The sequence below is a fragment of the Garra rufa genome, chromosome 20 (genome assembly GCF_049309525.1).
Source record: "Garra rufa chromosome 20, GarRuf1.0, whole genome shotgun sequence".
Lineage (NCBI taxonomy): Eukaryota > Metazoa > Chordata > Actinopteri > Cypriniformes > Cyprinidae > Garra > Garra rufa.
Window position 1 is genome coordinate 10,596,598 of NC_133380.1, and position 17,865 is coordinate 10,614,462.

At 31.2% G+C, this 17,865-nt stretch overlaps 1 protein-coding gene across 1 annotated transcript in view; it reads left to right on the forward strand.

Moving 5' to 3' along the window:
• The window catches only part of xxylt1 (xyloside xylosyltransferase 1), a 75,866-nt gene extending 59,688 nt beyond the window's left edge, over positions 1-16,178 (forward strand). The window contains exon 5 of the mRNA XM_073825689.1: positions 11,323-16,178. Coding sequence (XP_073681790.1) covers positions 11,323-11,719 — 397 coding nt within the window. The 3' untranslated portion in view covers positions 11,720-16,178. The remainder of the gene's footprint in view (positions 1-11,322) is intronic.
• The last annotated feature ends 1,687 nt before the right edge of the window (positions 16,179-17,865 follow it).

Here is a 17,865-nt window from a genome sequence, read left to right on the forward strand (position 1 = left end):
TATATATTTTTTTTTTTTTAATTATTATTATTATCTTTTTGGTTTAAACTAAAGAAATTATGACAGAAATTATATATATATTTCTGTCACAATTTCTTTAGTTGAAACCAAAATTGTATTAAATATGTAATATTTAAATATTAAAATATTGTATAAACGCAATAAATGTTTTAATATTTTATATTTCGTGTATATTGTTTTGCAAAGTACATTGAATAGAATAGCAATATATTTCTGTCATAATTTCATAAGTTAAGCCAACATTGAATAAAAAAGGTGTGTGTGTTTTGTAAAATACATAGTATTGTGCAATAGCAATATATTTCTGTCATAATTTCTTCAAGTTAAACTACAGTTTTACTGAATATGTTTTTCGCTCCATTCCATGACTCTCCATTTTTCTTCTGCATCACAGAAATCTTTTTTTTTTTTTTGGCAAAATGAAAGTTTATTTATTGTTTTTTTTGGCTGTTGTTTTTTGGCTTTTGGATGCTACGATCCATGTGCATTCAAAGATCGTTTTTATAGAAATATCCGACCACAGATCAAAAATCTCTCGTTGTTTGTTTCTTGCCTCGGTTTAATCTAAATTTCATGCCAGACCTCATGCAGGTTTTTACGAGGATTCATTTCCCTTGTTTTTCCTCCATCAGGCTTGTGTCTTTCCTCTCCATGTCTCGCTCGTTCTCTTACCCTCCAATCATATTTTTCCTCCGTCCCAGTTAGTTCCTGACATCTCGAGCTGAGCGTTGATGGATAGAGCTTCCTGTGGCCTCGTTCACTGGTTGCCAACACCAATGAAATGCTCATCTTTGAAGCTCATCTGGCTTCACAGAGCGCTGTGTTTAATATTTCACAAACCCGTTGCATAAGATCCCTCTTCTTGATTCACATACTTTGGAGGGAATTCCAGCCACTCTTTTCTTTACTTACCACACTAATTTAATAATAAAAGCATTTTTTGTTGTTTTGTAGGTACTCTGTGATCTGTAAGATGAGTACAAGCTAATCATATTTTGCCTTAAGCAATAGTTCACCATTGTATTTGAGTGCATAATCCTTATCATGCTCATGATGCTCATGATGACGCTGCAAGGATATCAGCTTCTTGTGTCTGTATCATAGATCATAGCAGATCAGATAACAGTTCAGCTTTGAACTTTAGCCAAGGGCTTTGTCGAGATTATACGTTGCACGTTGCTTTTCACTGGTCAGCAGGCAGTAAACTTTTGAACTTTGGTTCTTGTTCACAGAGGGCATCATCATCATCATCTTTTTGGTACTGTTGTTTAAATTTGTCTGATGTCCATATGTGATGTGGAGTGTCCATATAAGTGTCACTAGCTTTCTTCCAAGTTAACTTTATAAGGCAGCATCCTTATAGTCAAGGACACTTGTAAGCGGTCAACTTGGAGCATTTGACATGAGCAGCAACTCTCTGTGCCACATAAAACTTGATGCTGCAACTCTATTAAGCACAGGACATTCATAGTACTCACAAATATTGAATTTTTTTGTTATTACACTACTAGACAATTTTATTGATAGTTTTCTATACAGAATTAAATTCAATTTTAAAGGTTAAAAGTATATTTGATATATTGAATATATATATTTATGTAGATTTTTCTATTTTAGATTATAGATCACTGTCATTTTTGCCACAGAATACTATAATATTTATATATATATATATAATATATATAAAATATTATATATAAAATATATTTTAATATATTTGTAAATAATTAATCATTGTTATATTATGTTTATGTTATATATTAAAGTTTAATTTGATAACATTTTATTTATATGCAATATTTGTTACATGTATTATAGTATTGATTTTATTTTATATAGATCACTGTTATTTTCACCACAGAATACTGCAATGTACTTTTTTAATATATTTGTCAAAAGTTTGTTATATTATATTATATTATAATGTTTTTGTTATATATTTATAAAATGTATTCTATTATAGATAGATATATAGATATTCTTATTTTAGATAATAGATCACTGTCATTTTCACCACAGAATATTATTTATTAGTTTATATTATATTATATTATAGATTTTCTTATTTTGTATAATAGATCACTGTCATTTTCACTACAGAATACTATAATGTAATATTTCTTCATATATTTGGAAAAAGTTTACCATTATATTATATTATGTTATATATTTATTAAAAGTTATAATAAAGTTATATTATAATATACTTTTATTAAGCGTATTTTATTATTTTCTATTATAGATTTTATATAATAAATCGCTGTCATTGTCACCACAGAATACTGTAATATAATATTTATAATATTTATATAAATGTGTACTATTATATTATATATTATATTATAAAATATTTGTCATATTTATAGTAATATTTATATAAAAGCTTACATAATTTATTTTATTATATATTATATATTTTCTTATTTTGTGTAATAGATCACTGTCATTTTTACCACAAAATACTATAATGTAATTTTTATATATATATTTGTAAAAAGTTTACCATTATATTATATCATGTTATATTATTATATTGTTTTATGTTGTTATATATTTATTAGAAAATGTTATATTAACATTTTATTATATTATATTTTTATTAAATTTATTTTATTATTTTATGTTATAGATTGTATTATTTTATATATTTTATCTTTTATTATATTATATTACATTGGCAAAAAATAAATGAATTGTGTGTGCATAAAAAGTACATGATTTACCTATTTATATACATATTGTGTGTTTGTCTCAGCTTATTACAAGTCATTAAATGGCAAAAATGTCATTCATTTACTTTTTTGGTCTAAAAACTTTTGAAATATGCTTCAAAATGGTAGGAATAGTGCTTTTGCAGGGAAAAAGCTACGGACAATAAACTGTTTTGCCAGTACTTGAAATTTCACATTGCATGTGTTGTGTTTTAGAGTTGAAAGAAACTTGACCGACAGATGTTCTGGCAAAAAATTAGCTTTTCAGTTTTTCTTTTCTTACAGTGTTCAATTGGCATCATGAGAGAGGACGGTGCAGTGAAAACGACAGCATTGTTTTTGTTTTTTTAACCCGTTTTTTGGCTCACAGAGACCTTTCAGTTCATGTAAAACACAAGGGCTTGCCACAGATTGTTCTTTCACTTTCTTTTTTTTTTTTGAGAGAGAGAGCTGCTTTTTGACATATTTCAAATAGGTGCTTGACTTCCTTTTGCTTGAGGCAAATAGCAGATCGTTTCTTAGTGGCAGGTGCATGCTGAAGCTCTGGACTGCTGAGACACACATCCTCAAATGATTGAGGAAGAATAGCAGAAAAAGATGAAGAGATGAGAGAAAGCTGCCTCAGACATTGCCTTACAGGCTGTCCTGACTGTAAACCAGCCCTCAAGCCACAGCCAGTCAGATTAGATTGTGAAAACCTCACCATTTTACTAAAACCATAAGTGCTCAGCAGCAGTCCATCACTTAAAATGGATTTTCCGAACCACTAACATGTTCTCAAAAATGTGTTTTTGGCAATGACAGGAAGTCTTAAACTGTTCTGGTGAATAAAGCATCCTCCTTTCTCTCACAGTGGGTGCCTTAATGGGGTGGTTATTTTCTGTCTCTTTTTTTGTCTTCTCGCTTTCACACTGTTTCTGATGTACTAAAAACAAAATCCATTAGCATTTAATTTGTTTTTAATAAAGGAGAAAGCTTTGAAATCCAGAGCAGCTGTTTGCAGCATGTTGTTGTGTCAGGTGAGTGGCTCTTTTACACACAAGCCACATGGTGTTTTTCACTATATGAATTTTCAAAATGCAATTTTTTTTTGGGCTCCTGACATGAAAAATGGATTGTTTATAAGTGCATAATGCTGCCATTTCTGAGGCTCTTCTCAGAATGGAGCAGTTTAAAGGAAATGTTTATTTCATGTGTAAAAGCCCCCTAGACCTATTAGCTGTTAAGATGCAGTGGAAATGATTGCCTCATTAGTGGTGTTTCCTAAGGGTAGCTTCTGTGTTGCTGTTGCTCGTATTTGCAGTTAGGGATTTAAACAAAATTCTGACTCTAAATATTAAACTTTGATTTGTGTATTGCTGAACAAGTGCACAGAACAACCTTGCAAATGTTTAGCATATTAAAAGTAAAATCCTGCTTTAGTAAAACGTGAGCATTTCCAACAATTTTTGAAATAAAATGGCCATGCAGGCCAGCATTGTACAGTATGTAAGCTAAACATGTACATGTTTTCCTGATATACATATATGCAATTTTCAGCACTGTCACATATGATCACATACTGTATAACACACAATATAATATAATGTAATTAAGTTCTATTATATTAAAATAATAATATATTATAGTTTTGTTATTATATATTACAGATTTTATTATGTTACATCGTGGGTCACTGTTTTTTGCTCACAACACTTTATTTTTTTATATATTTGTAAAAAGTTTACCATAATATTATATTATATTATATTATATTATTAAAATGTTGTTTTATTATACTAGTAATATTTTTATTATATTATTTTCTATTATAGATTTTCTTATTTTATATAATAGATCACTGTCATTTCCACCACAGAATGCTATGTTTATAAAAAATATTCTACTGTATTAAAATGGTATTATATTATATTAAATTATAGATTTACAAATTTTATATAGTAGATCACTGTCATTTTTAACACAGAATATATATTTGTATATAATTATAAAACAAAATATTATATTATTGTTTTAAATTTTTAAATGGAAGAATTAGTTAAAGAATTAGTTATTTTTTTATATAATAGATCACTGTCATTTTCACCACAAAATACTATATTATAATATTTTAAATTTAATTTTTTATAATATAATATATATAAAAAGTTTGCTAATATTATTATATATTTTCTTATTTTATATAGTAGATAACTGTCATTTTTACTCAGAATATTATATATTAAAATATATAATATTTAATATAATATCAAAATATTAAATATAAAATTTATATTTAAGAAAAGTTTACTGTATTATATTAAGTTTCTTGTTTAATATAACAGATTACTGTCATTTCCACCACAGAATATTATTATATTTGTTTATATATTTATAAAGTTATTATATTTATTATATTATAGTATAGATTTTCAAATTTTATCTAGTAGATCACTGTCATTTTAAACACTTAATATATATTTTTATATAATTATAAAAATGTATTATATTATTATGTTTTCTAATTTTATATAGTAGATGACTGTCATTTTCAATTCAGAATAATTTTATATTTTTAAATATTTATAAAAAAAAATGCATATATTATATTATAGATTTTCTTACTTTATATAGAGGATCACTGTCATAGTCATCACATAATAATATAATTGTATATATTTATAAAAAATGTATATTATATGTTATGTTATGTTTTTAGTATATTAAAAAAAGTATTATATTATAAATTTTCTTATTTTATATAATAGATCACTTCACTAAATCATTTTCGATTTTCAACACAGAATAATATATTTTTATAGATTTATTTAAAAAAAACAAATTTTCAACACAGAATAATATATTATTTTATATAATAAATTTTATTAGATTACATTGTTATATTATATTTATTTTTACATTTTCTTATTTTATATAGTAGATCACTAATTTTCAACACAGAATAATATAATATTTATATATATTTATGAAAAGTTTACTGTATTATATTATATTGTAGATTGGTGGTCATTTCCACCACTGAATATTATAATTATATTATATTATATTTGTGTGTAAGTTTGCAATAATTTAGAAGATGACATTTTAGCGATTCTTGAAATAAAATATCTGCATTAAAAATGCTAACATTTTATGAATAACATTTTGTGAAATAATAGATTTTCATTGCTGTCATATTCTGTGGTGGGGCTGAAAGTGATAAAGAATGCATTTTTAACCATTCATGAGAAAGCAATTTGGCATTATTTTCTGATGTTATTTTATATCTGGCTTTTAATGTATCCTTAATACATACTATTAAATATTTCCCTACTTTTTAAGTTGGAAAAATACCACTGTGTACACTGTAAAAAAAAATTCACCAGTTTTAACTTAAAAACTTAAGTTTAGCAGCTGCCTTAAAATGTTAAGTTAAATCAACTGATTTTGATTGTAATAAGTTAAAATGACTTAAATAACTTAAGGCAGCTGCTGAACTTAAGTTTTTAAATTGAAACTGGTGAAAACTTTTTACAGTGTACTTTCCTTGTTTGCATAATGCCATTATAAACGCATTTCCTTTCCTGAGTCATTACATGTCCTGCAAAGCAGCGTCCAGTTGTTAATGGTGATGAATTCTTCCCCATTTGTGCCGCAGAGCACGTACATCCTCTCAAACTGAAAAGCAGGTCTTGCCACTCATAAAAAAAGAGACTAGAACTAGACATGAAATGTGGAAGTGCCATCTGACATTCCTCTGGAGTTTATGGAGGAGGCCGTTAAACAGCAGGGAAAAGTTGTTGTGTGTTAAAGTGCCGATGCTGAGCTGAAGAGACACGATACAGGAAGCTGCCAATCAGCCCACGCCACCGATGTGTGTTTGCGTGGTGACACCCGCTGTTTTCCACTCTGACTTCACAAATTCCATTTAAAGACTGAATAACGCAGCTATAATTGGGAGCTCTCTGAAGTCTCGTTCATTAGGGACGGCCCAGGCAGGCGTTCATGCTGACCCAGCGCGCCTCAGCCATGCCCTCAGATCTGACATGCAGCATTTCTCAGAGCGCTGCGTCTCCTCATGAATATTTAATTATTAGAAGGAGACTCACAGAGGGTGGCCTAAATATTCTGTGTCATGCCACCTCAGATCTGCAGGTGCTGGAATTAAAGGGACAGACATGCAAAGAAGTCTCACTTTTTCACTAATACGTTTCATTGCTCTTGCTGTTTTTAATGCTTGGATTGAAGGTGCACTCATCTTTATCAAAGGAATAGGTCACCCCAAAATAATCATCTTAATTTTAACTTGTCATTGCAGACCAGTATGACTTTCTTAGACATTAAATGCATCGAAGGGATCATTTTACTGCTCTTATCCAATAAACAAGCAGTGAGCAAGGGCAAAGAGAACAAAGGAGCACACATGTAGAAATACAGAAGTGTTTATACACTGAAAATCTATATATAATTTTGTAACTTCCTTTTTGAGTGTTATTTGAAGGAGAATGTTTGCCAGAACAAATAATAACTTAAAAAAAATGTAATATTGTTTTTTTTTTTAGAATAAAAAAATAAGTGATAGATTCATGGTTTTTCAGAATAATTGTTGCAGAAATACTCTTATAGAGTGTTATTTGGAGGAGAATATTGTGCAAAATAAAGAATAACTTTAAAAATAAAAAATACAGAAAATGCAGAAAATAAAAAGACCTTTATTGTTTTTTTTTGTTTTTTTTTTATTACATTTAAAAATAAATAAATAAAAATGGATTCATGGATTTTCAGAATAGTTTTGCAGACATACTCTTATGGTGCTTTGTAATAATTTTTTTTTTTTACTGTTTAATTTGAGTTATTCAGAGGAGAATATTGGACAAAATAAAGAATAACTTAAAAAAAATCAATCATTAATGTTTTTTTATTACATTTAAAAATAAATAATGGATTTATGGATTTTCAGAACATTGGCCAGAACAAAGAATAATAATAAAAAAAAAAATAATGCAGAAAATACAGAAAATATAAAAACAATCATTATGTTTTTTATTACATTTAAAAATAAATAAATAAATAATGGATTCATGGATTTTCAGAATAATGTTTGCAGACGTACTCTTAAGGTGCTTTGTAATTAATTTTATTAATTTATTTGTTTTTATTTGTTACCGTTTAATTGAAGTGTTATCTCATCTCATCTCATTTTCCTCCGCTTATCCGGAACCGGGTCGCGGGGGCAGCAGTCTAAGCAGAGACACCCAGACTTCCCTTTCCCCAGACACTTCCTCCAGCTCTTCCGGCGGAACACAGAGGCGTTCGCAGGCCAGCCGAGAGACATAGTCCCTCCAGCGTGTCCTGGGTGTTATTTGGAGGAAAATATTTTAAAATAATAAAATACAGAAAAAAAATACAATTATTATTTTTTTAAATTACATTTTAAAATAAATAAATACATAAATAAATAATGGATTCATGGGTTTTCAGAATAATTGTTGCAGGCATGCTCTTATAGTGCTTTGTAATTATTTTATTTATTTAGTTATTTATTTTGATTTGTTACCCTTTAATTTGAGTGGTATTTGGAGGAGAATATTGTCAAAAATAAAAAATAACTTAACAAAAATAAAAATAAATAAAATACAGAAAATAAAAATAAAATTATTTTTTTTTTAATTACATTTTAAAATAAATAAATAAATAATGGATTCATAGATTTTCTAAATAATTTTAGCAGATATGCTCTTATTGTGCTTTGTAATACATTTTACTTATTTATTTATTTATTTTAATTTTTTACCCTTCAATTTGAGTGTTGTTTGGAGGTGAATATTGGCTTAAATAAAGAATAACTTAAAAAATAAAAAAGTATAGAAATAAAATAAAATACAGAAAACAAAAATACAATCATAAATGTTTTTATTACATTTTAAAATAAATAAAAAAATAAATAATGCATTCATTGATTTTTAGAATAATAGTTGCAGACATGCATTGTTGTGTTTTGTAATTGTATGTATTTATTTACTTATTTATTGTTATTTGGAGGAGAATATTGGCCAAAACGAAGACTAACTTTTAACAATAAATAAATACAAAAATGAAAACACAATTGTTGATGTCTTTTTATCACATTTTAAAATAAATAAGCAAATAAATAAATAAATAATGCATTAATTGTTTTTCGTAATAATTGTTGCAGACCTACTTTATAGCCCTCGTGGATTTTTCAGTAGTATTCAAGCACATATGGATATTCATTCATTCATTCATTCATTCATTTAAATCTTCAATTGCATAATATTTGGAGCAGAATATTGGCCGGGATTCTTCAAATATCATATTGTGTGTTCCACATCATAAAGAAATTTATACAGGTTTGGAACAACACAAGGGTGAGTAAACCATAACCATTTTTTTTATTATTTGTTGGGTGTGAATTGCTGCTTCAAAGCATACTTCTTTGTCCCTCATCTTTTACATCTTAATGCAACACATGTATATTTACATTGCCAGCATTTTGAATTATAAAGTGTGCAGGACAAGCCTTTATAAAAAAAGATTAAAATAATCATGATTTTATACCTGAGGTTTATGGAATAACTTAGAGCAACAGTATCTCACAAAGCAGTTTGAGCAGCACCATCAAAGTGCCGACAGGGCCCTCTGAGTTACTGCAGTAGTCATGTTCTTGTTTACCTGTACTCCTGTTGATTCCGGCAATCGTTCTCTCCGAAATGCTCCCATGGACTGGAGTTGCACTAAATTGGAGTCTCTGGGAGCAAGATAAAAGCTTCAAGTTTGTGTCATCCTGTCTAGTTCTGTTCTTCTGCTGTCAAATGAACGGTCCAGGAGCAGCAGCTTCAGAAGTCTCTTTGTTGTTTCTAACCCAGCTTGGGCTTTTTAAAAACGAGAGAGCATCTATGAACTTGAGGAGATCCTCGGAGGAATTCCCTGCAGGGGGCCTTGACTTGATGGATCAAAGCTACTTTGAATAAGCTTGGTTTCATCGCTCCATGTTTTTTGCTACGAGCACTGCGTGGTCTTGGACGTTTACCAGGCCGCATGCTGCACCACTGCTAAATCTTAGTACACTTCAAAAAAACATGCTAGAGATTTTCAGGATTTTCCACATGCCACAGTCTATAAGTTAAGCGTACAGCCTTGGGTCAGTCTCATGTTACAAGTCTCAAGATGCAATGTTTCATTTTGATTTTTTATATACTTCAGAGTTATTATGAATACTATTATTCATAATTATCTATATTATCATATTATCTATTGAGTTTTACAACTGAAGGTTTGGGTTCTCTATTGTAGAACAGCCAAGAAAAAAGAGGCCTTTCTTCTTTTTAGGCCTTCATGCTTGTTTTTACTTTTTTGTGATTTATGCAGCCTACACCTTAACTATTGTTCTTCTACTGTCTATTATTGTTTTACATTTTTTCAGTTTGAGAACAAAAGCATGAGAGGAATCATATTTTTGCACAGAACCCACTCTTATGCTTGATATTCTGATCCCTGTATATGACAGGGGTTTTCCTCTATTGCAAGTGTTATTTTATTGTTATTATTTATGTGTTAATTTCTTTAATTTTATTTTTACATTTATTATTACTTTATATGTATTTATACTAGATTAAATGATCAATTTTCTTTTTTTATGTTTCTTAAAATAATTTTAGTATTTTGTTGCAAAAGGTGAAATTTATATTTTTAATTTTTACTTCTATATTTTATTTGTTTTTACTTTATTCTATTTGTTTTTTCTGCTGTTTTATTTTACTTTTTTCTTCTATTTTATTTTACTTTATTCCATTTTATTTTATTATTGTATTGTATTTTACTTTATTTGATTTGATACAATTTTTACAACTAAATTTTACTTTTTTGTTTTATTTTACTTTATTTTACCTACTTTATTTTATTTTACTGTCTTTGATTTGATTTTTTATTTTAATTTATTCTATTTTTTGTATTTTATTTTAGTTTATTTTACTTAATTCTATTTCACTTTATTTTTTTTTACTTTTTGATTTGATTAGATTTTTTATTTTACTTTATTTTATTTTACTTCATTTTACTTTATTCTATTCTATTTTACTTTCTTTGTTTTGTTTTATTTTACCTAGTTTTATGTAACTTTGTTTCATTTTACTTTATTTTATTGTATTTTCTTATTTTTACTTTACTTTGCTTTATTCTATTTTACTTGTTTGATATAATTAGATTTTTTATATGATTTAGATTCTACATTTTATTTGGTTTTATTTTACTATATTTACATTTTTGTTTAATTTTATTTAGTTTTACTTTATTTGATTTGATTTTTTTTACTTTATTTTATTTCATTTCATTTCATTTTACTTTGTTTTATTCTATTTTACTTTATTTGATTTGATTTATTTAATTTGATTTTACTTTATTATTTTATTTTATTAATTTGTTTATTTATTTTCTGCTCTAAAAGGTGAAAATAATTAGTAGATTAGCAGACCTCACTTTAACCAGCTGTGGATTAAATGAGTTTCACAGTAAAATAATGGGTTTGTTCCCATCTCTAAACCTATGTGTCTTTGCTTAAATTCATGTTTGCATTATCTTCTCTGTGTTGTAGGCACACTTTTTGGCAGTACCGCAAAGAGAATCCCAAGTCCCATGTGGGCGACCCTCCACCAGACGGTCTTCCTGGCTTTAACAGTGGCGTAATGCTTCTAAACCTCGATGCCATGCGTCACTCAACCTTATACAACCAGCTTCTAGAGCCTGAGCGGGTGGCTCGCCTGGCAGAGAAATACCACTTCCGGGGCCACCTGGGCGATCAGGATTTCTTCACAATGATCGGGATGGAGCACAGGGAACTCTTTTATTCTCTTTCCTGCAGCTGGAACCGACAGCTTTGCACATGGTGGAGGGAACACGGGTATGGTGACGTCTTCCAGCTGTACTATCTCTGCGATGGGCCCGTGCACATCTACCACGGCAATTGCAACACCCCCATACCTGATGATTGAGATTCAAAGTGGTCTTTGAATGCTAAGTTTTCGATTAAACTCTTTTTTTTTGCACAAGTGGACTGAGGCAGAAGGAGCTCGTTGTTAGAGGTGCTAAGAGTGTTGCATTCCCATGACTAATCACATTTACACTATATACTCCAGCCATTACCACATTAATCATTCATTTAACACCGCTGAGGCTGTTGGTGCCTTTCCAAAGTTGCTCAAAGACTCTGGCTTGAATACCAGTTGTTTTTCTCTATTTAACTAATGCAGTGCATGAGTTTCCTCATGCTGGTGTCTCATCAAATCACTCTTAGACAGCAGGTTGGGAAGCAGCCAATCAGGAGTCTTTTTCTCCAAATGATGGCACTTTGTGTTGTTTACAGGTGCGGTTGCACTCTTGCAGTCACATTGAGGTACCACTTATCTTCCTAATGCAAGTGGAGAGAGCTGCCACATATATTTGTACTGTTTTTAACCTTTCAGTTTTATGCAATGCATTCCCACTTTAAGCCATAATTTCACATTATGTGGTGCTGATGAGAAAAGAGGGGGGGGGAAGGGTGTTGACCCACTTTTCGCTGTGTTGTGCAACTGAATCGTCTTGGAATAGCCAAGATAGCATCTAGAACATCTGATCGGTGGTCTCATCAGGAAAGCGCTGTGATCCGCCTGAGAAGTGGGATTTGCTATTATTCCAAAGGGAACAGCCTCTGCTCTGAGGGAGATGTACACTGGATTTCGAGGGCAGAGGACTTGCTGTTTTGGTTGGCTGGCATTTATTGAGCGATGTTGCTGTTGGCGAAACTGAGCGGGATTGTGTGAAATGCTCGTAATAACCTGCGCAATGTCAAATCAACAGGCTGGAGAGAAGGAACTTGGTCATTTTATGTCCAGTATAGCGAGGTTAAGACTGCGTGTCTTTGGGATTTTTGATTAATTTTGTTTTTGTTTTGATGGGAGTGTGGTCATGTTTTGTCGAGCTGTTATATAGCAGCTTTTGCCTGATCAAGTTAAAAGTACAATTTTAACTAATTAACCTTTAATCCAATCACATGAAGTATTCACGCTTTTTTACTGCATTCTTGCTTATGTGTTAATTTTCATTGCATCCCATTGCTTAAGATGAGCAAAGCATACAGTGCCTTTCGAAAGTATTCATACCCCTTCATTTTTTTCATGTTTTATGTTGCTGCCTTATGTTAAACTGTTTTAAATGACTTTTTTTCCACATCAATACACTCCATGCACCATATTGACAAAGCAAATACAAAACTGTCACACTTTCATAAATTTATTAAAAATAAAATAAACTGAAATAAGTACATTGCATAAGTATTCATACCCTTAACTCAGTACTTTGTTTCTCCCATCTGCATATATGATAATGGAGCTCAACTAGAGTGACCATCAGCTTCTTGGTCGCCACTTTAGCCAAGGCCCTTCTCCGTCAGTTGCTTAGTTTGGCCAGCTCTAGGAAGAGTCCTGTTTTTTTTACTTCTTCCATTAAGGGTAAAGGAGACTACATGCTTCTGTGAACCTTCAGTGCAGCAGAATTTTTTCTGAACTCTTCCCTAGATGTGTGGCTTGATGCAGTCTCTGAGTCTGAGCTGTTAGATCTTTTATGACAACTTGTGTGCTTTTCCAGATCAGACCCATTCAATTGAATTTGCCACAGGTTAACTTCACTCGGAGTGTAGTAACATCAACAAACAATATGAATGCTCCTGAGCTAAATTTCAACTGTCTCAGATGAGGGTATGATTACTTATGCAGTGGAACCATTGAAGTTAATTTTTAATAAATTTGCAAAGATGTTAAAAACCTGTTTTTTGCTTTGCCATTATGGTTTATGGAGTGTAGATGTGGAAAAAATGTTTAATTTAAATCAGTTTAACACAAGGCAGCATTGTAACAAAATGGGGGGGAATGAAGGGGTATGAATACTTTCGCAAGGCACTGTATTTCAGTGTAAATTGTGATTTTGTGCGTTAATGTTCAAAAGTTGGGGGAAGGAAAGATTTGTATACTCTAAAAAATTAAAATAGTGCTGGGCAAGTAATCAAAAAGTAATCGAAAACGAAATTCAGAACCTCTAACTACCGAAATTATTCAGTTTTTTAAATCCTGTTAATACATTTCCATTAAAAACATACTACCGCGTGTGTAGTCGGCGTTATATGTATGTGTTCGACCATTGCGTTTGTGTCTTTTTAAATAAACAAAATTTAAACTTTTATACGCAGCACTGCTCCTCAAACTTCAGTTCCAAAACAGTGGACCAATCAGAAGACCCCGGAGGTGGGGCAAGCTTTCGTTTACTGTAGCAGGTTGGCATGGCAACCAGGGGTGTAGCAGCCAATTTAAAAGTGGGGGCGACAGTATGGTGATGTTCATACAGTATAATAAATTCTAAATAGAAGAACAATGGGCATTTTACAGCACCAAAGTGGCAATTTGAGGACACCCAAGAGATTTGCGCTGTGATTGGCTAAATGTTAGTTCACTCAAATCTAAGTAACAAATCAGAGAACAATGGCGGAAATATTGGTGCTAGGTCAAAAAAAGTGCGGGGGACATGTCCCCCCCGTCCCCCCCGGTTGCTACGCCCCTGATGGCAACTTTGTGTTTGTCAACAACATGGCGAAGTAGGCATTCTGCGCTGTGCTATTTTTTTAAACCATTCCTGAAAGCTTGCGTTTCATGTTTTAGACGCAAAGACGTGTTCTGTGCGTATGGCAGTAATAACAAATAGAAAAATGGAGTAAATACTGCATAGTGCATAGAGCCAATATTCTTTCAAATTTCTCACAGACCTTTAGGGTGATGAGTCAAACGGGCCCACCAAGTTTCGTTCTGATCGGCCTCCGTTAACCTTGTCTAATGGGTGCTCAAATTTATTCTGCCAATGGCTCCCATGTTTTTTTAGAGATACGCAAATGTCTTTATTAACGCTTGTGGCACTTTGGACCAAGACCATGTGTACCGATTTCAATCTGATAGAACAAACGTTTGCGTAGTTATGACAGTTTTATGTTTTTTCTTTATAGCGCTACCAAGTGGCCAAGGTCCGTGACTTTTTTCCATGTGACCTCAGATTCAGCTCTTACATACACGTCATGAGTTTGATGGAGATATCTCATTCTATTTCAAAGTTTTTTTGATCGCTGTAGCGCCCCCGTCAGGCCAATTGGGGCGAGTCTTGGTGACGTTGTAGACGGTGGGAGTACTACCATCCCTCAAAGTTTCAAGTTTCTACGACTTATGGTTTGGTCTGCCGATCAGTTTTACTTGGAGATTGCTGATCCTTGGCCACTCTAACAATTACAGTAGGGTTTCAGCACTAAACGCTTGAATCCCTAATAAAAAAATAAAAATAATCGCTCATTCACCGTAATTGAGGTAAAACATTCAATTAATCAAGATTTTGGTTTTAGGTCATATCGTTAAGCCCTAGTTCGCATCTGGGTAATTAAAAGTTACTATATTCCTTGCTTAACAAACCAAAAATAGGTTGGAAATGAATATTTATTAATATGTTCAATAAAGTTAAATAAAGTTAAATGCTTATTAATAAATGCTTACCTTTTGATTATTGCGGATACCTCTGGTAATTATGTGTCTGATTTTTAATGTATAACCTATTTTGGGTTGATTTTAAGCAAGAAATATAGTAATTTTTAAACAACCCAATCACTTTTTGCCCATATTTCACCCAGTGCCATTTTTTAGAGTGTAATGTTTTTGAAGGAAGTCTCTTCATTTTTCCACAGGATTATTTGACGAATAGAAAGAATAGAAATTTATTTGAAAAAGAAATATAAATATTTTCACTTTTGATCATCCTTGCTGAATAAAAATATTAATTTATTTTAAAAATAGTCTTACTGACCCCAAACTTTTGAACAAAATGTTTGTATTCAATTCACAGCAACAGTTTTTATATGCAGGTTTTGTGTTTGCATTTTTTTTTTACTAAAGGAATGTCTCAGGGAAGATTGAGAATAACACAGGTTTTAAGCGTAAGGAACATTTTATATAACCTCCACAAACTAGACTTCTATATCCACCTTTTTCCTGAACGAAAAGTCTCGTCCGACGGGAACGATACTTTTTTTTTTTTGTCAAATTAATGTATTTTCAGAGTGAAGTTTGTGGGACTTTGTTAACAAAATGATAAGAGGACACATTATTTCAACACATTATTTTATTTCACACAGTATTTTAAGAGCTGGTACAGGATAGTAAAGGTAATTCTTTCTAAATAACTACCTTTTATCCTTTAATTTTGAGTATTGAATGTAAAACACACTTGTGTAATATGTAATATATGTTGTGTCATAGAAATTGAATGTATTAGAGTTACTGAACAGAATTCCAGTGAAGGAGAATCAAATTTGTTGTATATCTAATATATTGTCCTCTTCATGTAAATGTATTGGTGGTCCGAATAAAATGTTCTATTTTGATCCTATTACATTTCTCTTTCCTTATGCATTAAAAATGAGCCATAGTCTGCATGTTTTGAAAGTGGAGCTCTTACGATTGTTAGATGACTCTCCAGCTGAATATCCATGATGGGTTTTGCTTATTTGATCAAGCGTCCTTATGTGTTGTGCGGAGAGGCCTGTGTCCTTTATCCCAGTTTCAACTTGTTCCAATTTTCACAGTGTTGTCTGAGCTGGCAGTGTTTTGCAGCATGAGTGTCCGATGTGACCTAAATTCTGTCACCTCAAAACACAATCATCATGATTTTCTTCCTGTTTGTCAGATGCTTCTGAGAGTCGTCTTTTGTTCCTCTGCTTTGTTTCTATGCCCTCATATCCGTACATTACTTTATCTATTCAGCTAAAATTTTAGATTTTTTTCCTTTAACATTGGCCATTTATTGGTTATCGACTTTAACCTGAAACAAATCCGATTATTTGTATTAACCACATTTTTTATCTTTTATTCCTCAGGTGTGCGTCTAATTGATCAACATGTTTGCATATTTGCCATTAGGCACTTTTGTTGTATAATTTCTATACAGAGGTGGTTGCACTTATCTTGATGGATGCAAGCTCATTTAGTAAATACATTTACTGTGACCAGGATTTTGAAATGTGGGTCAGAATCGTGCTGCAGTCCCATCCAATATACCGTTAATTTCCCATCATTTCAAGCTCATATGTTGGCCGAGGTGCTTGTCCATAGCTCTGTGTAACTCAATAAGCTGAATCACGTCACACATGACATTTGTAAAGCCTGTGAGGAGGCATGAGCAGACCCGAGTCTTCCTTTTCAGCTGGATGAAATAGTTTTTTGTCCCCCGTCTCCTCAGGCCCTCAGTTGTCAGTAAGATGTCGGTCATTTGGGCTTTGCTCACACTCAGAAAACTGCAGGTGAGGGCAGCACTGACCTACATTACTGTAGCACACTAACCTATTTTCCCATATTTTGTTTACTTAATGTCATGGAAGCACCAGGTGCATCCGTTGTTTGTTTGTCCTATAAATCTGGAAATGAGTTATATAAAATTTTGTGCAGGTGCATTATTATAAAATGAATGATGCTCGAAGTGTTTGTGTGATTCTTTAGAACTGTCTATTATTTGGCTCTCAAGATGTTCAATTACAGTTGTTTTTATACTTTTTTTTTTTTTACCAGTTACTTATTAAACCTATTGTCTGTTGCATGCATATTTTAATTATGCAATGAAATTAAATATGCAATTATACAATGCATATTTATCATATCAATGGGGTAAAATTTTGCTTTAGACTCCAATGACGTTTATTTTTAGGTTTGAGCACTCAGTTTTAGTACTCTGTATTAAAAACATCCTTGATTACATTTTGCCCGTGTCGAGTAACCAGTAAATACCAGAAGTGGTGGATTTCACTGACGAGAATCCATTATTAGACTGCTTTCCAAGGCTGCATGATAAATTTAAAATCATTAAAAAGCATAATGCTATTGTGAATTTACAAAAACTACAATTCAATTAAATATTTGAACACCTTTGTTCAATAAAACCATATGATTACTTGCTTTTAATACTTCATTTAAATTACTTATTATTTCATCATTGCTATTATATATGTGACCCTGGACCACAAAACCAGTCTTAAGTCGCTGGGGTATATTTGTAGCAATAGCCAAAAATACATTGTATGGGT